This window comes from Cyrtonyx montezumae, unplaced genomic scaffold, assembly GCF_038088225.1.
Source record: "Cyrtonyx montezumae isolate F1298 unplaced genomic scaffold, pur_monq_1.0 scaffold_18, whole genome shotgun sequence".
Classification (NCBI taxonomy): Eukaryota; Metazoa; Chordata; class Aves; order Galliformes; family Odontophoridae; genus Cyrtonyx; species Cyrtonyx montezumae.
The window spans coordinates 17,085,872-17,111,708 of record NW_027071914.1 but is presented as its reverse complement, the minus strand read 5'-3'; the positions used below and the strand labels follow the sequence as shown (position 1 = coordinate 17,111,708).

The following is a 25,837-nucleotide window of genomic DNA, read 5'->3' as shown; positions in this document are numbered from 1 at the left end:
CGCCGCTCCGCCGGCCCTACGGCTCTGCCCGCATCGCAGCCGGCCCGCGGCGGTTGCTGCCCGGTCCCCTCCCCCTGCTGAGGCCTACTACCGGAAGTGCCGCCCGCCGCAGCGCGGCCTGCTGGGTGCAGTGGGGGCGGGACCCGGCCGCCACACGCCAATCAGACGGCGGCGCCGCCGCGTGATCAACCAATGGCAACCGCCGAGTGTCCGTCCCGAAGGTCAGCGGGGCACCGGAGGGCGGGGCCAGGCGCGCACGTGAACCGCGGGGCGACGCGTGTGGGGGAGCTCTTAAAGGGGCCGCGCGCCGCCGTGCGGCGGGATGTAAAATGGGGCGGGGCGAGGCTGGGCTGGCCGGAGCCGGCGTTATTTTCGGTCACGTTCCCGTGAGGCGCTTTCACGTGAGGAGCTGCGGCTCCGCTCCCGGCCCGCGCATCCCGCTCGGAGCACGGCACGCAGCTCCCGGCAGGGGGCCGCTCCCCGGCCCCTCCAGTGGTACGGCCCGAGCCGGCCCCGCCGCCGCACGCTGCTCCCGTCAGGCACGGCGGCAACATGGCGGTGAGTGGGGCGGCGGTCCGCCCGGCCGCGCCTCGCGGTCCCCTCGGCTCCGGGCGCTGTGCGGGGCCGCTCCCGCCGGGCGGTGCTGGGGAGCGGGGACCCGCGGAGCGCGGGAGGCGGCGCCGTTGGGCGGCGGTGCTCCGCGTGACGCCGCGATGCGGTTTGAAGCGCGTCCCCGTGGGGCGCGGAGCCGGGCTCGGGTCGCCTTTCGCGTTCGTTCGCGACCGGTGAGGGTCGGTGGGGGGCTTTGCCGCGGGGAACGTCAGGAAAGCCGCCGCTGCCGGCAGCGGTGACGCTGCGCCGAGCGCTGACCCCGCGCCGTCCGCTTCCGGAGGAGCAGTCGCGGTTGCGGTCCGCAGTGCGGAGCGGCCGAGGGGTGCGGTGCCGCGGTGCGTGCGTGTGCCGCGTCCTTCGTGCCCACCTCTGTTCCTTGGACAGGAACGCAAAGGGACGGCGAAAGTCGATTTCCTGAAGAAAATTGAGAAGGAGATTCAGCAGAAGTGGGACGATGAGCGAGTCTTCGAGGTCGACGCTGCGGACAGGCAGAACCAGAAGAGGTGGGGTTATATTTTCTTGCGTGTTTATTTTTAATTTTTTGATTTATTTATTTTTTCTCATTGTTTTCCATTAACATCAAGGGGGAAATGTGTCTTTCTGTGTGTCAGTACTGCTCTCTGATCAGGTGAAGGTATCTGTGCACTAAATTGGCATGAAATAGCAGTGAACATTTGCTGTTCAGGTCCCAGCAGGGATCAAAAAAGCTGTCCCCTGTTCCTTGTTGGTCTCAGTACTCTGTGAGGTTTTGAACACGGGGTTTGTTTTAGGGACCTCTGCTTTCTGAAGTGTGTTTTCAGTGTTATAAAGAGAGAGGTTAAGGAGTGACTCCCCCCATGTGGAAGCACAGCTCCTTTGTTTTTGAGCTGAGGTCATTCTGAAGGCATGTACTCGCTCTGCTTCACCAAGAAGCTTCAGTCCTGAATCGGGCTGACCTGTTTTACTTGGCACAGACATTGCTGGAGGCTGGCTGAGTTCCCTGCTTTTATTTCTGCCTGAACGACCCTGAGAAACCTGTTTAAGAGGAAGATGTTGAGAGTGGTTTGGAGTTGAATCCCTCCCATATCAATAGAATTGGTGAGGTTTACAGTGTGGAAAGACTTGTGAAGCAGCACTAGTAGTTTGAGTGGGCATCACAGCAAAAAAACAGCGACCTTGGCAGCATGAGTTATTCCTTATCTTGGTTTAGTTTGACTTTCCTATGTAATAAGTAAAGCGTTCTGACAGATGGCACCTTCTTAAGCTGAAATACTTTGCGAGCAAAGATGTGACTTAGCTTTTGTTTTTGTGTGCTTATAAATCAGTGGTAGCATCTGAAGGTACTGCAAGCTGTGGGTTAGAGATAGAGTGCAAAGCTGAGTGCAGTAATTGCAAATGCCCTAATGAGCTAGAAATGATTTTAGGTGTTGTGGAAGGTCAGTAATCCGTGCTCAAAATGCTGTGCAACAGCATTATGGTTGGTTATTATCAGTGGTTATGTGCAGCGTTTCAGTGGAAAAACCTGAACTCAGGCAATGGGAGAGAAAATGAATGTCTTCTCCAAGCCTTTGCAGCAGTTCATTTACAGAATCAGCACTAGAACTTCCTGCATCTGGGAGGGTGTTACATCTAATGCAAAGCTTCTCTGTGATGTCAGTGCTATGGAGCTGCAGAGGTGTTGTATGAGACAACAGAACCTGTTGGCAGTGGTTTAAAATCAGACCAATCAGATAAAAAGTATTTTTGTTGCTGTGTGCTGATAATGCCTGAACGTATAGCAATTACTGTGTTTATGCTTTTCTTGATGCTCACTTTAAAAACTGATTATGTTGGATGTTTTAATTCTTTGAATTTCTTCTCAGTAAAGGGAAGTACTTTGTTACGTTTCCTTACCCCTACATGAATGGCCGACTTCACCTGGGACACACATTTTCTTTATCCAAATGTGAGGTAAAAGTTTTCCCTTGCTTATACTAGAAATACTGCTTTTAAAGCAGCTGACACTACTTTGTAGCTAACAGAATGCCTTGGTATGTAATTTATGTGCTTGATGATCATGTCTTCAAACTTTTGTATTTTTCCCATTTTTTTTTTAATAGAAATATTACTGTTTGGAGGAGGAAAGGGTTGCATATAACTTGTGTAACTGTAGGGAACTGAACTAAGGAGTCTCCTCTGTTCTTTCAGAAACAGATCTTTTAGGAGACGTTGCTTATTGCTTGTCTAGCTGCTGACTGCCACAAGCTTCACAGAGAACCTTATTGCCATCTCTGTTTGTAAATACAGTGCTTTGTTTCCTGTGCTAATGGATGGGATTCCACAAAATCCATCTGTTCTTTGCATTTCTCTGTAGTCTAAAGCAGCCACCTGGAAAAGGTTGGCAGGTTTGTCTTTACGTGGCCAGGCAGTGCAGGTCTGGTAGCAGGATGCATTTGCACCTTTGTTTCCTTCAGCACCTCTGTGGGCACTGCCTTTCCATAGCTTAATGGGAATTGCGTTTGGCTTTTGGGAAGGCTGCTGATTTAACTCTTTGCCATTCTCTTTTCATTTTTCTATTTTATGTAGTTTGCAATTGGGTATCAGAGGCTGAAGGGGAAGAACTGTTTGTTCCCGTTTGGTCTGCACTGCACTGGGATGCCCATAAAGGTAGGACTTGCTGAGAATGCTTTCTGTTCTTAAAAGAAGGTGGAGCATTGCTTGTAGTTGGTGCAGAACATCACGGTCATTTATTCAAAGCTTTATCAAGACAGTGTGATTTGAAACCTGGCTTTGTAATAAAGATGTGTGCTTTACTTGAACTAAGCAGTATAACTTTCAAGAAAATGAAATGCTTCCAAATTCAGTTTGAGTTTTTTATATGCAAGTAAATCCTCACTGTGAACATCTTCCTCCTGGAAGTTGACACAGTGTCCAGGAAAAGTTTGTGTTGTAGTGGAAAGCAGTAAAACTCAGTCCTTGGTAATGGCTTCAGACATAGATACTGACAGACTACCAACAACTCTGTGTAGGCCTGTGCAGATAAGCTCAAAAGAGAAATGGAGCTGTATGGCTGCCCACCTGAATTTCCTGATGAGGAGGAAGAGGAGGAAGAAAACTCTGCTAGAAAAGATGAAGAAATTATCATCAAAGACAAAGCAAAAGGGAAAAAGGTAAGGTTGATTAGACAAGGATTGGTAGCTATGCTCTCAAAGCTTCCAGTCATGTAGTACAGCCTGTTTCCCCTCCTTCATGCTCCCCAGAGGGGAATGTGATACAAATACTCAGACTGTTTTTCCAAGGTAGCTCGGTACTTCTAATGTTGACTCGAGGAAAAATGCATCAATGCATTGTTCCAGAGATACTTTCTATTATGTGAAGACTTTTCGAAGAGCTGGTGCACTGTTGTGATCTAGAATGTTCACATTAACCCCTCCAGAGGCAGAGGTTAATGGGGGGGGGAAGAGTACAGGTATTGTCAATGTGAGAACGTGTACTATTTCTTATTACAATTGTCCTGTCAGAGTAAAGCTGCTGCCAAGACTGGTTCTTCCAAGTACCAGTGGGGAATCATGAAGTCTTTGGGTCTGTCTGATGAAGAAGTGGTCAGTTTCTCTGAAGCTGAGCACTGGCTGGACTACTTCCCTCCCCTTGCTGTCCAGGATCTGAAAAGTATGGGATTAAAGGTAACTGTTAGAAATATAAGAGTCAGTTCTGAAAGCGTCTGTATTTGTATTGATATTACACTTATGAGGACTGTTCTGTTCCTTTGGGACTCGAAGTCATCTGCACAATAATGACACTATTCTGGAAGTGTTTCTAGTATTTATGGAATTATTAATTTCATCTTTTAACAGTCTTGTGTGATCATTAAGTATTTTCTTGCCTATAGAGCATGAGCTGTGTGTCTATCTCTACTTGAGATGAGAATTGAGGGAAGAAATCAGGGCGTTCTTTTCCTGTTCCCATGTAAAGTTACTGTTCTATAATCAATACTGACAGCAGTTTTAGGAAGAGCAATGATGTGATGCTGTGTAAAGATACTTGTCCTACTGACAATAAACTTATTGAGAAGGGAAACGGTAATGCTGGAATTTATCTTTGGTGATTGGTTAAAACTACTACAGAACCTAAAATGTGCATTCATCAGGCAAGGCCTGGAGTCTCACATGTCAGCTCTGAACGGCTGCGTGCAGACTGCTTAATTGAAGCATGCACCCTCACCGTGCTTTGTACTTCTTTTTATTTTACAATTAGTTTAACTGTTTTGTGGTTCCTTAAATGTATTTACTGTATGTGCTTAGAGACTCCTCTGCATTTCCAGGTGGATTGGAGGCGTTCTTTCATTACCACGGATGTTAATCCTTACTATGATTCCTTTGTACGATGGCAATTCCTAACATTAAAAGAAAGAAATAAGATTAAGTTTGGGAAACGGTAAGACTACTCTGAATTCCTTGTAAATGTGGATAAACTGAGCTTTACAAAGTGTGTGACATTGCCAGGCTGTGTTTATAACTCAAACTGGAGGGCTTTTATTTCAAATACCCTATAGACATGAGAAGGTGGAGTGCTTATTGTGTTAGTGGAGTTTGTGAGATGGTCTGCTCGTGTTTTAGCCTTACCACAGCTGTCAGCTCAAGGTTAAATCAGCATTGGCAGCTCATGCAATAACTTGTCATTGGCATCAGAGGATAGAGAGTTCAGCAAAGTTTGAAGATGCACTTTGGGGTTCTCCTTTTGATAAAGGTAACTTTTCTTTATCTATAGATTATGAACATACACTTTTTTCTTTTAGGTACACAATTTATTCTCCAAAAGATGGGCAGCCTTGCATGGATCATGACAGGCAAACAGGGGAGGTAGTGTTTTCAGTTGTTTTCATGTGTTGCTTGTGGTTCTTAACTACCGAATGGAGAAAATGTATCTTGGAGCAGAATGTATTTCACATATCACACTACTGCTCTCAATTGTTGGTACATGTGAAAACTGAGTGAACTCCACTACTGAGAATACTTATCTTGAACTGCAGGTAATATTTTCTGCTGTGGCTGTTCTGAGCATTTGGCAGTTTGTGCCATCAGCATCACTACAGCATATCTATCTGTTGAAACAAACAAACAAAGCTTTTATTATGTTGCTGAGAGCTGCTTTCATGAGAATTTTTGGACGGAGGTATAAATTGATCCTCTCTTCAGTCTGCATTCTATTAAGCAGCCATTTGTTTCAGTAGAGTTACGATTTACTTTAAAGAAAGTGTTGTTGCCTTAAATAGCATTTAGGTTAGGTTACTACACAATAGTTTATTTTCCTTACTGCTCGAGTCAACTTCATATATTGATTGCTGCATTGTTTATGTGAACTGCAGGGTGTTGGACCTCAAGAATACACTCTAATAAAAATGAAGGTGTTAGATCCTTATCCAGCAAAGTTAAGGTAGGTCTTGAATTCATAATGGCAAGTAAGATCCTTCTTATGGCCAAAAGTGAACGTTAAGTTGGTCTGGTTTGCTTAATGGGGGATTTAATTTCACCCTGTTACTGTCACTTCACCAACTTGGTTTCTGCTTTGAGCTGCTGTATTTATTGAGCTGTGTGGAACAGATTTGAGTTAAAGCAAACAGACGTGGACAAGTGAGAAGCAAGTGCTGCACTGAATTTAATGAGCTACTTAGGAAATGTAGTGTGTAGTTCAAATTGGCTTAAGAGCATGTGTAGTGTTACCCTGAATGCTTTTATTTTGGTGACTTACAAAACACTTTCCCCCACCAGTGGCCTGAGAGGAAAGAATATCTTCTTGGTGGCTGCTACGCTCCGACCAGAGACCATGTTTGGGCAGACCAACTGCTGGGTTCGCCCTGATATGAAGTACATCGGCTTTGAAACTGCGAGTGGGGATATCTTTATCTGTACCCAGAGAGCTGCCAGGAACATGTCCTACCAGGGCTTTACAAAAGACAATGGAGTTGTACCTGTTGTCAAGGAACTGATGGGAGAAGTAAGCATCTTGCAGCTTGCTGGCCAAGCCGTTTTCTTTCTGTGAAGTTTGTACTTATAAAGGTGGGGGTAGAATTCTACTCAGAAAGAAAATGGGAATCTACTTTTGGTAGACGAGTCCAATAAGTTTAAATGAGTATCAGAAAGAAGAGCTTACTCAGGCTGAAGGGGTGCTCTTTTTTCTAATTATATTCCTCTGCTCCACACAGGAAATTCTTGGTGCTGCACTTTCTGCACCTCTCACCAGCTACAAAGTTGTGTATGCTCTTCCCATGCTCACAATCAAGGAGGATAAAGGTAGTGCTGCAGCAGCAGCTTCTTGTCAGAGTCTGCTTGGTACCTGCTGTGCATTCAGTGTGTTGACTGATGGTTTATCTGTTGTCTTCTTGTTGAGGAACGGGAGTGGTAACAAGTGTCCCCTCTGACTCTCCAGATGACATTGCAGCCCTGAGAGATCTGAAAAAAAAACAGGTCAATCTCTTTTCTCAATCACTTGTTTATATTTCCTTTCCAAAGCGTGCAGGGACAAAAATGGATACTCAGTGGGTAAAACAAAACTCCCTTTAATTGGAGTTTTGCCATCTCTAACTTCTGATCACTGTAGTTAAATGAAATTAAAACTATCTGAACTCAGTCAGGTTTTTCTTCCTTCTTCAAGAAGGGTTTTGAATGGGAATTGTCTCCTTTGTCTTAATGTGCAGAAGGGGAGTGCCTGTGAAATAAGAATAAATTTCTGTTGAAATGAATTTGAGATGTAAACTCCATTAAATTCAAGTGGCTCTTGGGTAGCTGTTGCTATTCCAGCTTCAAAAGTGCATCAGTGTCTAAGCAGCTGTCACTGGCTGCTGAGTTTTTGTTCCACTATTTTCAATGATAATATGTTTTTAGATATGTTTCAGGTTACTCTATCACAACCTGTACTTAAACAGAGATTCAAGTCAGATGTGAGAAGTAGTGAGCAGACAGAGCAGCAGTTCTGTCTGTTTTATAGCAAGGTATTGTGCATGCAAAAGACCTTGTGAGTGCATGAAAACCTTCTAAGGTAATTTTTTTTCTTCCATTTGTGTTGTGGTTCTTTTCCCCTTAACTTTCACAGGCTCTGAGAGGGAAGTATGGTATCAAAGATGAAATGGTCCTGCCCTTTGAACCGGTGAGTACAGCCACACGGGCACACCTGCAGTACACGTCCTGGCTTTGTGCTCACTGATGAGAAGTGTGCTAGAATGGTGCATCTCCTCCAGAATTTTTGTCTGAAGTTCTCCTCAGCTGGGAAGTTTAGAGTAATATTTCCATGTTTTCTTACAGTTTTCATATGTAGTCTATTAGGTTGCAGTCACGATTTTTTTTTCTGTGCTACAGCAGATATAGAAAAGTATTATTTTTTGTGGTAATTACTATTCCACATGGCTGAATCAGTTTTCAATGGAAGGCATGGGTTACTGATAAGGGCAACACAGAACACTGGGATAGCATTGCTTCCACAGGCCAGCTTCAGTGCTGGCACAGGGTGGTACTGGCACAATGTGAGGAGGTAAAAGTGGGATATTACCTGTGGGAGAGCAGATGTGGGGGTCTCACAGGAGACCATCAGCAATTCTTGACCTAACCAGTGCAGTTGCACCAAAGCTTTGTAAATGCCTGTGAAAATCAGTTAAAGATAGTTGCTGTAAGTGTGCACAGAGGAGCATGATGCAGTAGAAGTTGGCCATTGCCCTGGTACCTACTGCCCTCACTAGGGCTGTTCAGTACTGTTTTTTGTCATGTAACATTATGTCATGAGTGAAAATTGCCTTTTTTCCCCCCTTTGTCACTTCTTGTTCAGACTCCACTGTCAGCTGCAAACCAAGACAGAAGTGCTGTCTCAAATCCAGTGCATCTCTTCTCTTGAAATGAAATCTGGGAGACAAATTCTTGTGTAGATTTTATTACATTGAGGTGATTTGAAATAAATACCTGACACTGTTCTGTTGATTCTCAGGTGCCCATCATTGAAGTTCCAGGTTATGGCAACCTTTGTGCTCCGTTTGTCTGTGATGAGCTCAAAATCCAGAGCCAGAATGACAGAGAGAAACTTGCTGAGGCCAAGGAGAGAGTGTACCTGAAAGCATTTTATGAGGGAGTAAGTAATTAAAGGTGATTTTGATTAGGAGGAAAAAAAATCCAGGGCAGGTGGAATGGAGGGAGGAGAATGGAGAAGCGTATGACTTCAAATTGGAGCTCATAATTTAGTTTTCTTGCAAATGATCACATTCTGAGGAACTGGTCAATGTTGTTGCAGGTGTTGATTTGGAAACTGATATAAAAAGACAGCAAAAAAAAGTTGCTATGTTTATGTGATGGCTTACTGTGACCTACTCCTCAGGTCTTTTCTCGTAAGCTGGCAATAATGAGTTTCTGCCTAGCCTTGTGGCATTGCCTGTGTGGATGCTGACAAGCATGGGGTTTCTTTTTAGATGAAGAAGATTGTCTATTGGGAAAAAAAAGAAATCAACCAGCCATAAGTAAAGCACATGAAACAAAGCAAACCACCCCAACAATCGAACAAAAATCTCTGAAAACAAAAGCTTGCTTCCTATTCTGCTTGCTGGAGATAACAAAGAAATAGCTATTATTGCTGGTTCTAAAACCTACTGCATCTCTTTCTTGTTCATTCACTTTAACTCTTCTGACTCATCCCTTACAGGTAATGTTGGTGGATGGATTCAAGGGACAAAAAGTTCAAGATGTCAAGAAACATATAAAGATGATGATGGTGGATAATGTATGTAGCAGTGGGCATACCTATGTGGGATGGGTAGCTAAAGCAGGGACTTCATTTTTCTCTGCTTTATCTCACAACTTTGTTTGGGAAGTATGTTGGTCTGATTATCATCTTTGATATACTTGTAAAGATATGGAAAATGTATCTGAAATGCAAGTCTTCTTAAGTAAAAGTAAAGGATATCAGTTATATGCAGACAACTCTGTTCTGGGGTTCAGGCAGAGAAGGAAGAGTGGTAACTGAAAAGTGAGCATGTCATCTCCAGTAAGACTTTCCTGATGAGGATAGCAAGTGGGAAAGGCATCCCTTAGTCAATATTTGCCTATTATTGCAGTATTGCAGATTAAAGTATAGCACTTTGTACTGCTTTGTGCTGTATCAGAATGTATGGGCTGTGAAGGTAGAACTCCAGTTCTGTTTTTCTTTGCTTTCCCCCACCTAATTTTTTTTCCTGCTCGCCGTGATTTGTGTGTGATGTATTTCAGGTTCTGCTAAGAGTAACTCTATGAAAAAACAAACAAACAGTAATTGATAGGGAGATGGTTTTTTTTTTTTTGCTTCTGCACTCCGATTCATCTTACATGGAGGTGGTGCTCACAGAGTTACGTGAACTGACACATCTGAGAGGTACATAGTCAAATATCTACGTTCTCTTGAAGGAAATGCTGAGGTAGAGAGGCAGTGTGGTAGCAAAGGCATGCAAGAACTGCTGTAAAACAGACTGGAATTAAGATGATTTACTTTTTAGTGAAATGTGAGAATTTGTAAGACTTTGTAAAGTGCTTAGATCTTAACTTGATTGCCCTTTGAGCTGTGTAACGTCTCTTCTCATAGGATGAAGCCATGGTTTATATGGAACCTGAGAAACAAGTGATGTCAAGGTCCGCTGACGAATGCGTTGTGGCCCTTTGTGACCAGTGGTAAGTGAAGTACAGCTGTAATTACAAGCCCCTGTCAAGTTATATCCAAGTTATAGTATTGTTTTTTTAATTGTAAAAAAAAGACAAACCTAAAACTTGTTCTGACCACAGGTATTTAGATTATGGTGAAGTGGACTGGAAGAAGCAGGCATCAGAGTGCTTGAAACAACTGGAGACGTAAGTTATAAACACAGGTATAAAGGGCAGTGGTTGTTTGGTGTTCTGAGAGTGCTTAGAGGGGCAGTTATCAATAGCTTATTTCTTTCAGGTTTTGTGAAGAGACTAGGAGAAATTTTGAAGCTACTTTAGGTTGGCTACAAGAACATGCATGCTCCAGGACATATGGCTTAGGTAGGCAAAGCACTCCTTTTCTCACTTGGTGCTTCATAAGCATGGTATTCATTACATCATTTGAAAGGCTGAAGTGCTGCCTAGAATCCAGAATGGTACAGTGAAGTGTAGAGCAGATTTAACCAACCTAAATCCAGACCCAATATCCTGGAGAAGACACACTGTGTCCTGTGAACTCATGTTGTCTAGCTTTGTTTGGGGGGGAGTGGGGGGGCAGTTATTTTGGAAGGGATCTCAGCAGAAGAAACTGATGACTGTTTCTTTGGCATTCTCCTTAAATGATGACTAGTTTTCAGCATGTGTAGGCAGTGGAGTGTGAAAGCAGGTGCAGCTTGATGTGGGTCAGCTCTTCTAACTGAATTATAAACCACGGCAAATAATTGCGAGGTAAAATTTGACAGTCAAGTTAAAAATCTGGCTGCCAAAACACTAGCTGTTTGCTCTCGGATAAGATTTTCAAATGCACATATGAGTGTGTAAGCATGAGTACTTGCGAAGAGGGATTGAAAGGGAGCAATTCCATTTGAAGTCATAAGCTGCTAATGTATGCTTGAGTGTCATGCTTGTCAGCCCTGATACTGATACCTGGCTTCTGCCTCTTCCAGGTACCCGCTTGCCTTGGGATGAGCAGTGGCTGATTGAGTCTCTCTCAGACTCCACTATCTACATGGCCTATTACACAGTTGCTCATCTGTTACAGGGAGGTAACCTGAGAGGCCAGGGAGAATCTCCTCTAGGTATCAGGTAAGATAATGAAACACTAGTCTGCCTGTCTAATTCTGTGTGCTTCTCTTCAGAGTTATTCCTGGCAAAGGCTTACCAGGCAGGCTGATGCTTTGCTTTTGTGTTTTAAAAGCATCATTGTCAGAACTTTTAGCTAAGTTAAAGCAATGGTGTAGAAGAAAAATAATGTAGAACTGTCTCTAGAGAGAAGGGGGGGAATGTCCTTGAAAGCAGAACTGCACATGAAGTAAATCACTTTTTTTAGTACTTGTCTGACTTGTCTTGAAATGGTCCTCCCCAGGTGTTTGAGTGATTTATTTCAGTGGCTGCTGAAGTGTCTCAGTTCTTGCTGAGAGTCTGCTTTACAGCTATGAAGAATTTTATGGTTCAGTGTGCATAGTGCACCAGATCAGCACTCAAATTTTGTTACTGCGTTAAAAGTTGGTAACTCTTGGAAGCTTAGAGCCCTCTCTTATCCATAGCTCCTATGTGGAAACTTTCAAAGTTAAGAGTGACAAAGCATTTGTGCTGAAATAGCCCTTAGAACTGATCTGTGACCTTTTAGATTGGATGACTGAACTTCCAGTGATAGATATCAGGGAAGTGATAGAACACAACTGGTCTGGAATTTAAAACAGAAGCCACAAAAGAACTCCAACCCACTGACGTTCTTGCCTTGAATCTTATGCTCTAACTTTGGGAGATACTTTCTGGAGTAGTTTACACGTTGTGGAATTGCAACGTGCCTTTTTTGTTGCTATAACTAATCTGGAAAGCATTTCCAAAGTACTGTGATTACAAATAGAAGTAATTCTGAAAGGTTCTCATCTGTGTTCGGACCTTACTAATTACAGGGAGCTTACCAACATTCTAGTCATGCCTGGAAACAAACTTTGAAGTGATTATCCTTAGCACTAAATTACAGATTTAATATGATTAAGTACATAAAATTACAGTGTGCTATTGCATGAGTGGATAACATCTTTCTTGTTACTATTAGCAAATACTTTTTGCTGAGGCTCTTTGGGTAGGGTAAGTAAGGGCTTCATGGCACATCAGTTGTCATTCAGATAGACAACCTTAGCACCAAGCACAGAAGTGAGGTCACAGCACATGCTGCAATTTAAAGCACAGAACGCAATGAAATAATTGAAATTATTTGGTTTGCAGTATGTGCCAAGTAGCATCTGGTGGACTCCCCTGAAGTTGTACAAAGCCAGGCATTGAACTGCAGAATGAAAGGTATTTTTAGTGCAGGCTCAACAGTGTTTTCATTTGAACTTGCAGAGCACATCAAATGAGCAAAGAAGTTTGGGATTACATCTTCTTCAAGGCAGCTCCATTTCCTAAAACAGAGATTCCAAAGGAAAAGCTGGACAAGCTAAAGGAGGAGTTTGAGTTTTGGTATCCTGTGGATCTCAGAGTATCTGGCAAAGATCTTGTTCCAAATCACCTGTCATACTACCTCTATAATCACGTGGCAATGTGGTCGGATCAGAGGTGAGTTTGGAAATGGGGCAAAGCAGATGTGTAGGAGACAGAGCTGCTGACCCTGCACTGCATGGTGCTGTGATGTGGAACACTGATAACAAAAATCATAAAACCACAACAGAATCCTAGCAAGATGTAGTTCCTCTGCATGAGAACACATTATTTATATTTTCTTGAATATCTATTTAAAAGTCACATAAAACACTACATAGGAGAAGCTGTTTCCTGATGTTAATTAATAGTTAAATCTGCTTCCTCCATTGGCAGATGTAGACTTGTCCAAAAGAAAATGGGATAGCTCTACCCAGTGCTGTTGGGCAATGCTAATGGCTGGCTTTTAAATTATATATACCTGAATAGAGGGAGGTGGTGGAGTTGATGAAATACAAGCATGGATACAAGGCTCCTTGCTTTGAATTTCAGCAGTGTTGAGCCCTAGCCCTTATATTGTAGTTCTCTTTGTTCTTGAAGACATGCCTTGATTTCTAAATTGATTTTTAAGGCACTTCTCAGATATTTTCTTGAAGATTCTCCTGAAGGTGTTCATCCCAAACTGGCACATAAAACATTAGGTCCTTTTCTAAAAGAGAAAATGTATTTACATTATAATATGCTTTGTATCTTTTCTTCAAACAGAGAAAAATGGCCAGTAGCTGTCAGAGCAAATGGACATCTCCTTCTCAACTCTGAAAAGGTACAGTGAGGGTTTGTGTGTGAATTACATATGGTTGTCAAAATAGGTGCTTGCCAGCCAGACTCAGAAAGTTCTATAGGAAGATAAAAGGAGGAAATAAGAGTGAGGGAACAGGAATTCTCACTGACTGCCAGGTTTTCATTCAACGGAGGTAATTGGGGGAACAGAAATTGCAGTTCCTCCAATGCTGCTTAACATTCTTCTGTTAGCTCTTGTATTACTTGGTTGGTTCAGTGAAGATTTCAGTGAATTTCTGCTACGTTTTAGGATAATGAAGATGTAACAAAACAACAACATCATTCTGCATTTTTGCTTTAAGGACTGGAGACAGTATAAGGAGAGAGAAGTTTGTGTGAATAGTTTGCTAATGCATATGAGTTCTGAGATTGAATTTGGTTGAGTGTAGAAGTGCCTGAGCCTAGGGATTTGGCCTTGGAGATTCTCTAATGTGAAACAAAAGAAGCCACCATGATCTGTGTTGAAAAATTAATGCAGGATAAGCTGAAAATGCTAATTTTGAAGTAGTGTTTAATTTTCAGTAATTGAATATGAATAATTTCTGGAACTGAGTTTTGGTAGCAGTTCCATTTTCCCAAAACTTAACAAGTTCTGGGGTGGACCCCCCACAATCCAGCAAGCAGCTGCAGTTTCCATCAGTTTGTAGTGTGTGGTACCTTAGCAGTTACACAGCTTGCCCATGTTACAAACTGAGCTCAGTGTTCTGGAGGGGATCTGTACTTGTGAAGTTCAGTCTGTTTTTGCAGTGTGACCTGGTTCTGTTTTACCAAAGTTTCTTTGCTCTAACTGATGAGAAAATCCCTGCTTAGTGTTTTCCCCAAACTCTTTTTCTGTCTTCTTGCCTGTCCAGCAGCAGAGTGCATATGAGAAAACCAAGGTTCTTCTGTTTCTTTCAGATGTCCAAATCTACAGGCAACTTCCTTACCCTATCCCAAGCTTTGGACAAGTTTTCTGCGGATGGTATGTTCTGACCTGTTTCTGTTATTTCAGTGGTGCCAGAACGACTAGAATTCCTGTCTTGCTCTCAGGGGGGCTGTGGGTATGTTGGGGTGTTGCATTGCAATAAGCCTACCAGCTGGTTCTGTTGGAAAAGCTGACCTGTGTTTAGGAAACTGGGGTGTGCATTAATGGCACTCCTGTTTAAGTCATGACCTTCTCCCGGGCTGAAGTCTCCTGGAAGGTGCTTGTTTCACATGTTCATATTTGGAGATCAAAGCATCAGACAAATGCTGCCGGTACACTGAGTGTGTTCCTGCATGCTGTGCTCCCTCTTGCCTCCTCCTGGTGGCTGTTGTCTTTTTTTCCTTTCAAACTGTGACCTTTCAAACTAGGCTTGGTCCTTGCTGTCCATCTGATTTGCTTCCTAAGAAGCATTCCACTCCTTGGGCGAAGTGCATCCTTTGAGACATCTCTCTAGTTGGCCAGGCAATTTGTAACTTCATTCTGCATTTCCATTAACATGGATTTAGAAGTTAGTTGTCCCTTGCCTCCTGCATCCATATCTGCCAGCTAATTGCATACCAGCCCTGGTAGCTAATGCAGTTTCTCTCAGGAATGCGTTTAGCCTTGGCTGATGCTGGGGACACTGTCGAGGATGCCAACTTTGTGGAAGCCATGGCTGATGCTGGGATTCTTCGTCTCTACACATGGGTGGAGTGGGTAAAGGAGATGATTGCAAACAGAGACAGTTTAAGAAGTGGTCCTGCCAACACCTTCAATGACAGAGTCTTTGCCAGGTACTGTACAGAGGCTAATAATGCAGCATGGTACAAGCTGGTTTTCTATGCAAGATTGTCTTTGTAGTTATTTCATGGAATTCATTAACTTATATTAAAAAGCTTTTTATTCACTTCCAGAAGAACCAATGTGATAGTGTTGTACTGGTGGTATTTGTAGTGCTGCTTTACACAGTGCTCCTGTGAAGTGGAGTGGACTGTGCAGTGTTGATGTTTTCACTTTCCTCCCCAGTGAAATGAATGCGGGCATAAGGAAGACAGACCAGAATTATGAGAAGATGCTATTTAAGGAAGCTTTGAAAACTGGCTTCTTTGAATTTCAGGTGGGAGCCCTTGTTAGCTATAGAGGATTAACACTTGACATTTATTGCTTTGTGCACATTTCTTTTGATCCTCACATCTCTGATGCTTAACCAGACAGCTGAATTGGAATGGAATTAAATCAGGAAACAAGACCAATTAGATAGACTTAATCTGAAATTATTAAGGTCATTTTGCAGAGACCCAGGGGAATTTACCTGTGATGTTCCAAGTGTACACTACTGAGAAAGCATTTCCTGTCCCTAGGTCCTCTTTAGTAAGGAGCTCTATATACATAACAAAGATAAACACAGAATTTTCTGGAAATAGTGCTTTTTGATATGTTCCATAAACTGTAACTCTGGAGTGGCAGCAGAAGCACTGCACTTAATGAATTACAGACACTCTTCTTGTGGTTTCTTTACGATATTTGGGAATAGGGTTAAATAATCAGAGTTGTATGCATAATGGTAGATCACGTTCATTATTCTTCTTCATACTTTTTAGTATCTATGAAGGTAATTCAGAGTCTTTTGTATCTGTTCTAATTAACATTTCTAATAAGGTACTTTTTTTAATGTGAAGTCATCAGCTGACATATTCCCAGTCAGATATATGAGGAAAATACACTACTTTTAATAATCCATTTTTGAGTTCTCAGCTTCTTACATTCTGGAGGCATGTTAGAGCCAGCAGCTGGGTGCTCTTCCTTTCGAGGGCTTCTCCATGGCAGTTAGTGTGTTAATGGTGTGACATTGGCTTTCTTCCAGGCAGCAAAAGATAAATACCGTGAGCTGGCGATAGAGGGAATGCACAGAGAGCTGGTGTTTCAGTTTATTGAGGTTCAGACTCTGCTCTTGGCTCCTATCTGTCCCCACCTCTGTGAGCACATCTGGTCACTGCTGGGAAAGGTACTAACGTACGTTTCTGTTTTGTCATTTGCTTCAGATCTGAGGTTTCATTGATTTTTAGGCTGGTGTCACAGTTGTGGACTTCATTTGTTTGCAAGTAGAAGAAACATCTGTCCTGTAATATTAGTGTATGGATTGCCATATGGGATACTGTGTGTGACAGCAGGCATGTTGAGTTTGCTTGTATCTTCAAGGTTACTGTAATATGTAATGATATGGGTAACTTTAATGGAAGTCACTTCTATCTTCTCACAAAGAGGTGATCTGAAATTAATCTGATAACCAAATATTTCCCCATCTATGCATGGAGCAGATTTGGTTTTTTTGTGTCGTCAGGTAATTTGGGGAAATGAATGTTGTGCTTGCAAGTGAAACTATGCATCATGTGACAGGTGTGCTTGTATATGTAACACAAATAAGTGCATGCTGGCTGTATTCTTACTCCTTTACAGCTGAGTAATGGATGAGTGCTCATTGAGGTTCAAACTGCCTAAAATTCTGTTTACAGTTGAGTTGTAATGGACTGGAAGACCACCAGATGCATGCACTGAGATAAAAGTATGTTGTAACTTCTTCCTTTCTTAAAAGCCTGACTCCATCATGAAAGCCTCCTGGCCAGTAGCTGGTCCTGTGGACGAGGTCTTAATTGGCTCTTCTCAGTACCTCATGGAAGCAGCTCATGACCTCCGACTCCGTCTCAAGAGCTACATGGCACCTGTGAAAGGAAAGGTGAAGTGCTCTGGTCGTCTCTTGGGTGTGCACTCTTGATAATTCTGCACCACCTCAGAACTCCTGATGTTGTGTATTTTTCCCTTTGTTTCTGCAGAAAGGTGCTAAGGAGCCTTCCCAGAAGCCTTCTCACTGCACCATCTACGTGGCCAGGAGCTACCCGCCGTGGCAGCACACCACCTTGTCGGTTCTGCGCAAGCACTATCAGGTGGTGTTCTCCTGGGGGTTTGGGGGCTGCTTCTCTGCTTTTCGTGCACTGTTTAATCTGTAAAGAAGCTTGTGAGCTGTATCTTGTTACTGAATTACTGAAATGTGAAGTGATGCACTGAATGGGAGTACTGGCAAATATGAGTGGTGAATGTAAAATCCAGACAGTGGAGGAAACTAGCATTAAAAGTCTGCTCAAGGGTGGACTTAAATGTAGATTTAAAATTCATTTCAGTCAATAACTTAGGTACACTAATCTGTTGTTACAGACAGGAGTAAAGACTAGCAGGAGATGTCAGTGGGTTTTGGCAAATTTTACTTTTTGAATGTTTTTTAAGGATAGGAAAATGAAAGTGTAGAATCAATGATGGTGACAGTCCTTGATGGTATTTTGGTAAAGCATCAAGGATATATGATACTAACAGGCAAGTATTCCGGTTTGTTTCTTTGTTTGCTTTCCTGATCCCTATGTTTAATGGATATTCATCAATATTTAGGCCACTGGAGGTCAACTGCCAGACAATAAAGTAATTGCCAGTGAGCTTAATGCCTTGCCAGAGCTGAAGAAGTACATGAAGAAGGTTATGCCTTTTGTTGCCATGATTAAGGTAAGTGTCAGAGGGACAGCTCTCATGCTGATGTTATCCTGACCCTGCATGAAGTATCACCAGCCAGTTGAGGGACTTGGTCCTTCTGCTCTGTTCTGCACTGGTGAGACCACACCTGTGATACTGTGCCCAGTTTTGGGTCTCCCAGTACAAGGAAGACATAGACTACTCTCCCAGTAGCTCTAAAACATCTCTTCAGAGGAAAAGAGCACAAAGCAGCTGCTATGAAGCTTCTTGCTAAGAGAATTTTCAAAAGAGGTAGTATTTTATTATGCCAGCTTGTTTGCAACAGATCAGCTGAACTTTGTCATACAAGCAGATCAGTTCTGAATTGTACCTTTTTTATTATTATTATTTCTTTAGTCTGGCAATCGTTAAAGATCCCATTGCATGCAGGGAATGGGTTGGCACGCTGAGACTTACCCAAATCATCCCTGTGCTTTGAAAGAAGAGCAGTAAGCAATTGCATATAAATACGTACGAGCTCAGGTTCCCCAGACTGGTATGTTGTTCTCTGAAACAGATTATTCAGCAGTTCCAGGGTCTAAGAAGCATTTCTGCTTGTGCTTCCTATTTGTCAGAAGATAAGGCTTTGTGATTTACCAGGGGAAAGCAATTCATTGTTAGTGCAGGGGGATCTTGCATGTTAAACTGATGAGGGAACCATGGCTGTGCTGAATGTGATGAAGCAGAGCTTCAGAGGAGACAGCTGACAGGGCACGTGGAAGCAGGAGACTTATTAAATTCCAAAAAGGAAGTTCTGCTTTACTTCAGTAAAAAAAGTAAAGAAGTGGCTGTTATATTGCTTTTAATACTTTAACGATTGTTACTGTTGCTGTTGCTTTTCTATACTAATTAGTTTACCTTTATGTTAACATATAAAGTGGTTATTTCCCTGCAGAGAACTGTTTTATGACTGTTGTGGACGTGTTCAGCTGCTGTATGCTTGTTCTTTATTCTAAACTAGGTCACAAGACTGAGTTTCATGCTGTGAAACAGCACTGAAGTGCTGACTTATTGGGAGAATTCTCAACTTGTGCATTAAGTGGAGATTACAAGTGACAGAATATAAAACACCTTTTGAATTCTGTATTAAAGATGTGTTATAATTGCTTTTACTCCTCCCATCAGTGTCTCCAGCTCCCTGCAGAAGATACCCTGTTACAGGAGAGTTATTGCCTCTGTGCTAGCATGTTATGCCAGCAGAGAGCTTGCATATTTTAAAGCCTGGTCTTTTCATGACTAATACAGTTGGACTGCAATTTTAAAGCATCATATTGCTGTATTAGATGGTTTTAATGCCTTTTTTCTTCTGGCAGGAAAACCTGGAGAAGAATGGTTCACGTGTTCTTGATCTGGAACTGGAATTTGATGAACGGGCAGTGCTCATGGAGAATATTGTCTATCTGACAAATTCCTTGGAGGTTAGTATGAGCAGGCCAAGTACATTACTTGGTTCTTACTGGGGGAGCTGGAGGACCAGCCTTTCCAGTGCCACTTCTGAAGAGACATTTTTCTCTGACCGAACCGTTCAACTGAAGGAATTAGGGCAAGTTTACAGGCATCACTGGTACGAGTGAGCACAGCTCTTAGCCTCAAATCCTCAGACTCTTATAATGGCACTTGTGAGCTGTAGCAGATTATTTACCCTCTTCAAGGAGCAGAATCTGCTCAGGGCTTTTAAAACTGTTTTGACGTAGAATGGCAGTCTAGAGCAAGCTATGCCAGCTTAGTATGATCATCAGAATATATACATGAGGGCACAGCTTGGGCAGCTTTGTGAGAAGCGTCTGTAACTCCTGAAACAAGCTTTCAGAAATACTACAGAACGTCACTGTTTTGAGTTGAGTACACTTTTATTTCATATTGCACATTTTATTTGTCCTACATCAGAGCAAAGTCGAGAGCAAGCAGTACCTGCTTTAAAAATAGCTGTGAATTTGCTACCAGCGCTGAACTCTGGAAGGAGATGTCCTGCTGCACAGTGGATCTTTCATGCAGGAGAGATGAATTGAACTGCTTTTTTACACAAAGTTTAAAGGTGTTGTCGTGTTCAGAACCTTGGCATGTTTCTGGGTGAGCTGGGAGCTGGCTGGCAATCAGCTCTGCTATGGAAGACTATGAAAGACAGCTGTGGGGTAGTCAAGTTTAATCCATGTTTAATGTGAGTGTGTGGTTGCTGCAAATGAGCCATGTCGTTTGTTGACCTAGATTAGAAGGAGTTACCTGTATAGAAGGTGATCTGGCAAGCCAGGGGAAACCATCCCTCCCAGCTGTGCTGATCTCAGACTTGGAGAATGTGTCAGTGTTCTTCCCTCCTCCTCCTTCTTCATTCCCTACTCCTTATTTTAGAAGGCACGATGAGAAACTGCAGCTTGTTGAGCAGCAGACACTGAGAATGTTGGTGTGAACTTGAATTGCATGGAGATCTGGTAACTCCTCTTGTTCCCTCTAAAATGATCAAGCTTCTCTTGATTCCCTCCCTTCTCCCTGCCCACCTTTCCTGCAGCTGGATCACATTGAAGTGAAGTTTGCTTCTGAAGCAGAAGATAAAATAAGAGAAGAGTGCTGTCCTGGAAAACCGTTCTCTGTATTCAGAACAGAGGTAAACAACAGCAGAACTAAAATATTCAGATACTGGAGGTCTGAAAACTTGAGTACAAACAAAGCCTCAAATATGGCATTTGAAAGCTTACTTGGAGATGTAAATGTGCTTTGCCTACTGCCCTTCAGATAAGGTAGATTGTTCCAGCTAAAACACAGGCTGAAGAGTGGAGAGCTGGGAGCTCCTGGTCTTGCTGCTCTGAATTTCACTCTGTTACTTACAGCTTCTGCTGGTGCTGTACTTGCTGTGGGGCATTATAAGCTTCCGTGAGAAACTTTCACTTGCTGAATTATGTAGTTTTTTTGAATGCTTTCAGAGTTCTCCTGTTAGCTTACAATGGGTTAATAAATTGCATTCGTTTGCATAAGAATCAAATACTTAAAGCATTCTTCCAGCTCAGTCCTGGAGTTCTGACAGTACCAGTGATAATGCAGAGGTCAGTGAAACTACCACAGCAGTAACATACACGAGTGTTTCTAGCTCTAATACTTCTCAACAGTAAAAGTCACGGATTGTTTTTCCACAAAAGTGTCCTAATGCTGCATATGCAGCATCTGTGTTGTGAAGGTCTGTGTGTGTCCTGCTGCTGGCCTTCCGTGCTGCCCGGGACACGTGGTGGTGGGTGGCTGGTTTTAGCTGCTCGTTTCCTGAGGCTTGGATCACAGACATGGGTTCCCCTTTCATCTTTTATTAACTCTTACAGCCCGGCGTGTCGGTATTTTTGGTGAACCCTCAACCATCAAATGGGCACTTCTCTACAAAGATTGAGATTAGGCAAGGAGATAATAGGGAGGCTGTGATCAGGCGCTTAATGAAGATGGACAGAGGCATCAAAGGTAAGTGCTGTGCTGACATGCAGCTGCCCGTGCTGGTCAGGTTCACGTTTCCACGTGAGGTGGGTGCAGAGAGCTGCTGTGCCCGTGCCACAGTGTGAGTACAGTACAGGTGCAGCCACGGCTCAGAGGGATGTTTCCATGCAGAAAGAAACAGCTTTCCTAGGGGAACAGCCGCTGTGTTTCTGTTGAGGAGTGCAGAAAATAAGAGTGGAGAAAATCTGAATCAGTGTAGAACTGAGATGTGGAAATGTTAACGGAAAATTGGGCTTAATCCAAGAGCTTCTGACAGCAGAGAAATCTTTCCTTGTTTTTGTGCAGCTTGTGTTTATAATAATGTTTATTTGTCAAACAAAGAGCTACTGATGGATGGTGGTGCACAGGGAGGTGGATGTGATAGCGTGTAGCACAATGCATGCAGAGGGGAACGTCCTCTATACAGAGATGTGTGTGCATATCTAGTGCCCTGCTGCAAGGTGGGGATTTTGAAACGGTTGGAAGGGACTCTTTCCAGCTCTGCATCTCTTCCAGAAGGTGTCACTGTTCTGCTGGAGCACAGGAGAGAAAGGCTGTGTTACTGGAAGTCCTGGGCTTCACAGCGGGCTTTTTCTGCTCTGCTTAGCAGTGTTCTGTTGGTGTGAATATTGGAAGGGAATTGTATTACACAAAAGTTCTCACCTGCCTCTTTCCCCCAATCTCTGAAATTGGTTCCTCAAAACGAAGGCACTGCTCATTGCTCACAGCTGACACGAGAACAGAGACAGCTGTGGTGCTTGGAGCAAGGGCTTGGGACTTGGAGATTAAAAAAGGACAGAGGTGCAGTATGTGCTGCACTGGATGTGTGAAGTGTTGCTTTGATGAATTCTTTCTGCCCTGCAGCTTGTGTGTGATCCCGTGTCCTCATCAGCTGCCTGTCTTATTGCAGATCTCTCTAAAGTGAAGCTGATGAGGTTTGATGATCCCGTGCTCGGCCCTCGCCGTGTTCCAGTCCTTGGCAAAGAGGAAGCAGAGAAAACTGCAATTCCTGAGCAAGCCATCTTCCACATCGACCTGGCTGGGAAGCGTGTCTGCGTCACAGAGAGCGGCCTGACCAGGGACGTTGGTGACACCATTGTTTATCTGGTTCATTAATTATCTGGTTCGTTAAACTCCCTGTGTGCAGTTGCTCCCTGGCAGTGAGAGAGTTCATAGAGTGACTTTGGAAGCATTCGTAACAAAGATGTGAAATCGTCCTTCAAAAAAAAAAAAAAAAGCCCACAAAAAACACTTTGCGTGTGGATTTATCCTCGCTCTTTAAAATATGGATATAATGAAATTTTCCTCTGTCCCTTTGGGTTTTTTGAAAATAAACAGTTTTCCCAAACATGAATGTGGCAGATCTTCCTTTCCCACTGGGTCTGTGTGCTCAGAAGCATTCCAGTGCGTCAGGGTTTGCACTCCTCTCTCCCAGCCAGACTGAGCTCCAGGCAGAGAAGTTGGTTGTAAATCTCCTCCAGTATAGAGTGAAAAGTCACTTGCAAACTTTGGTACTTTGCTTTTTCAATGACACGAGTGACTAAACACCATGAGGGCATTTCTGCATGGACTGTCAGGTCAGAAGCAGCTCAGTAGTGGCAAACTTTGAGGTAAAAGTTAAGTGTGAAAACTTCCATGCTGCTTAGGATGTAAAGTAAGGGCTAAAACCTGACTTTTCTTTTTCTCGTGAAGCTGTTCATAACCCTTCCCTTTGAAGTAGGTTTAGGTATTCTCTTATGGGTCCCTATGTTGTGTCTTTTGGAGTGGAGGGCAGCACTGCTCCCCGTGATGTCAGTGCTGTGAGATGGGTGCTGCTCTGCTCCCCTCCCTGCAGGGCCTGGCAGCTCTTCCTGCCTCGAAGCCACGCCTGGTGTTAGGAGCTGGTCCTTGGTAACTGTGTTATTATAGAAGTCCATATAGAACCCATTAGGGTGATGGGATGGCTGCTCACCGTTGCACACCACGCTGCAGTACTGTGTTTCTGATGCTCTGTGTGGGGATGGTGTTGCTTTCCCCAGGTCTGCTATGTGAGAGGAATGGGGTCAGTGTGTGCCTGTGGTGTGTGCGAGGCTCCAGCTCCTCACCCACAATGTGGCTGCCCTACAGCGTGGGACTGCACACCTGTCCTGCACATAGCACGCTCCCAGGGCACCTGTGCTGTGCTGTGCCTGTGCTGCAGCTCTGTTCTGCCTGGTGCTGTGCAGTGGCAGTGCTGGGCCCACCTGCAGGCTGCGGAGTGACAGTGCTGTAAGTAGATGCTTGTACACTGCATGTTTTCAAACCTTTGTTTCTCGGTTGCAGAAATAGAAAACAAATATTTGAGGGCGAATACAAACCAGAAAACGAATATCTTTTTGTTTATTGAGTTTTCTTCTCCTTTAAGAGTACGTGAAATTGAAAAAGCCTTTTTAAAAAAATGAACTTTGCATCGTGGAAAAAATACTGAGCATTGCTGAATTTGTACGGTGTCTCCCAACCATGGAGCAAATGTCAGTGCTCTGTGTGCTCCTCCTGCCCGTCGCTGAATAAGGAAAGATGCTGCATGTGTGTTTGTGGGCATACCCTGTCGAGCAGTCCCTGCTGTGCTCTCCTTTATAGGAACAAGGCTGCAACATTTCCCTGCGGTGTTCACTGTGCTCAGTGCAGGAAGACATCAGAATTCATGGCCTGGGGACCCTGGGAAGTTACTGTCCATTGATCCTCGGTGTCCTCTGGAGGTGTTCAGCTCAGGGCTTTGATGAAGAGGGTCCTTTGTCCTTTCAACTGTCACCCCCCCATGGCTGAGCTGGGGGGGGTCCAGAGTCTGCAGTGCAGCTGTGCTGAGCGCTGCCTGCACTGAACTGTGGCCTCTTAAACATGGAAGTACTGAGACTTGGGGCGACTGGGAAGGGAGGAGGAAAGAGGAAAGGAAAGGGAAAAGGGAAACCTAAAGTTTCTATAGTTACGGTTACATCAGTTATATGTATTTTGAACAGATGAACCTCAGGAGCCATTCAGCAATGAGTAAACCCTCTGAAGTACTGATAGGTGTACACGTGGACTTGCCTGTTCTGGGCTGCTCTAGGGATGGGTTTTGTCTTTCTGGGTGCTGCCTGGTGGCTTAAGGAAAACTAAGCAGGACCAGGTTGGGAAATAAAAGACTTGGAAGTACATTTGAGGGCCTTGGGGCACTGCTGCTGCAGCCCTGGCTCAGCTCCCAGGGTCCTGCAGGGGGTTCTCCTTCAGCCTGGGGATGGGAGGATGGTCCACCCATGTGAGCCATCTTCCTGTGGTGCTCCTCAGTGGGGTGTGCAGCCCAGGTGAGCACTGAGCTGTGTTCACCTGTGCATGGCTGTGCCACTGATCAGAGCTGCTGCTTTATGTGGTGGCCTGTTCTCCATTGTATGACCATGGCATCAAAGCACCGAAATATCCTTTGAGAGAAACTGGGAGCTGCCCCAGAATAGCATCCTGCTCTTACCCTCTGTGCCTTTCCCCGTTGCTGCCCACAGCAGTGGCAGTGCCTCTCCTTTCCCTGCTCTCTGGTTGCCACCACACAGTGGGGTGGGGCTGGGGGAGCTCTGTGGTGCTTTGTGTGAGGTCTCTGCTGCAGGATGGGCTGCACAGCTTTGCAGGGCCCTGTGCAGTGCTGCTTTGTCTTGGAGGACGGGGATGGTGCTCTGCAGCAGTGATGCTGTGAGCAGGGGATGGCGGGAGCACTGTGTGCTGTCACAGTCACGGACAATCCCGGGCATAATGTGGTTCTGTTCCTCTCTGGGTGTGTCTGGGATGGGGCTGTTCATGGCTGTAGAGCTGTTGAGGTTTCTGGTTTATTTTTAAGGGGATGAGAGGAACCTTTGGCAAAGCACTGCTGTTTCCTCTGGGCTGTGCAGTGCTGCTGAGGGCATGGCTGGGAGCTGTCCCATTCACTGCCTGCTCTGCCCCTTGGAGCTGGGAAAAAAAAGCACGTTTTCAGTTTGTTGGGATTTGATGCAGGAGCTCAAACAGTGCAGTGGGTGAAGAACTCAGAGCTGCTGCTTGTGCTGCTGGAAATCCCTTCCTGCTCCTCGAAGAGAAAGGGTCCCCCAGAGCTGAAGTGCAGGGCTGTGTGCTCGTGGACACTGCCATCAGCCCCGCAGTTTGCTGGGGCTGCACGAGGGCTGTGCTGTTCTGCAGCACCAGCAGGGCTGATTCCACGTGAGTGGTATGTCATTAATGGCTGTGATTGCACAGCAGTCTGGGATCGATGTTCGCTGTGGCTCGGGTGGAGATTGGTGGTGTTAACAGCAGTAACGAGCATGTGGGACAGAGCCCTGTCCGGTGGGAAGGTGGCATTTACTGCTTGGACCCCCACGGGCGCTCCCAAAACCCCGAGGAGATCACAGCACGTGGC

At 44.3% G+C, this 25,837-nt stretch overlaps 1 protein-coding gene across 1 annotated transcript; it reads left to right on the top strand.

Moving 5' to 3' along the window:
- The first annotated feature begins 963 nt into the window (after positions 1-963).
- On the top strand, positions 964-22,739 carry LARS1 (leucyl-tRNA synthetase 1). Its single transcript, XM_065734923.1, has 31 exons — positions 964-1,115; positions 2,454-2,541; positions 3,157-3,237; positions 3,600-3,740; positions 4,092-4,253; positions 4,892-5,004; positions 5,366-5,429; positions 5,936-6,003; positions 6,339-6,564; positions 6,773-6,860; positions 6,958-7,034; positions 7,660-7,713; positions 8,542-8,682; positions 9,247-9,324; positions 10,159-10,244; positions 10,356-10,421; positions 10,513-10,595; positions 11,201-11,339; positions 12,606-12,818; positions 13,446-13,503; positions 14,418-14,481; positions 15,074-15,257; positions 15,490-15,580; positions 16,328-16,468; positions 17,057-17,197; positions 17,295-17,405; positions 17,902-18,012; positions 19,332-19,436; positions 20,522-20,617; positions 21,321-21,453; positions 22,376-22,739. The coding sequence occupies exons 2-31, from the start codon at positions 2,491-2,493 to the stop codon at positions 22,579-22,581; spliced, it is 3,372 nt and encodes a 1,123-aa protein (XP_065590995.1). The 5' UTR covers positions 964-1,115; positions 2,454-2,490; the 3' UTR covers positions 22,582-22,739.
- The last annotated feature ends 3,098 nt before the right edge of the window (positions 22,740-25,837 follow it).

What these genes read in the sequence shown, in the direction of transcription:
- LARS1 (XM_065734923.1), top strand. Translation starts at nt 2,491, where the DNA reads ATGAATGGCCGACTTCACCTGGGACACACATTTTCTTTATCCAAATGT. An exon ending in GTGGCCCTTTGTGACCAGTG is followed by an intron (nt 10,245 to 10,355) that starts GTAAGTGAAGTA and finishes TTCTGACCACAG; the next exon opens with GTATTTAGATTATGGTGAAG. An exon ending in TGCTTGAAACAACTGGAGAC is followed by an intron (nt 10,422 to 10,512) that starts GTAAGTTATAAA and finishes TATTTCTTTCAG; the next exon opens with GTTTTGTGAAGAGACTAGGA.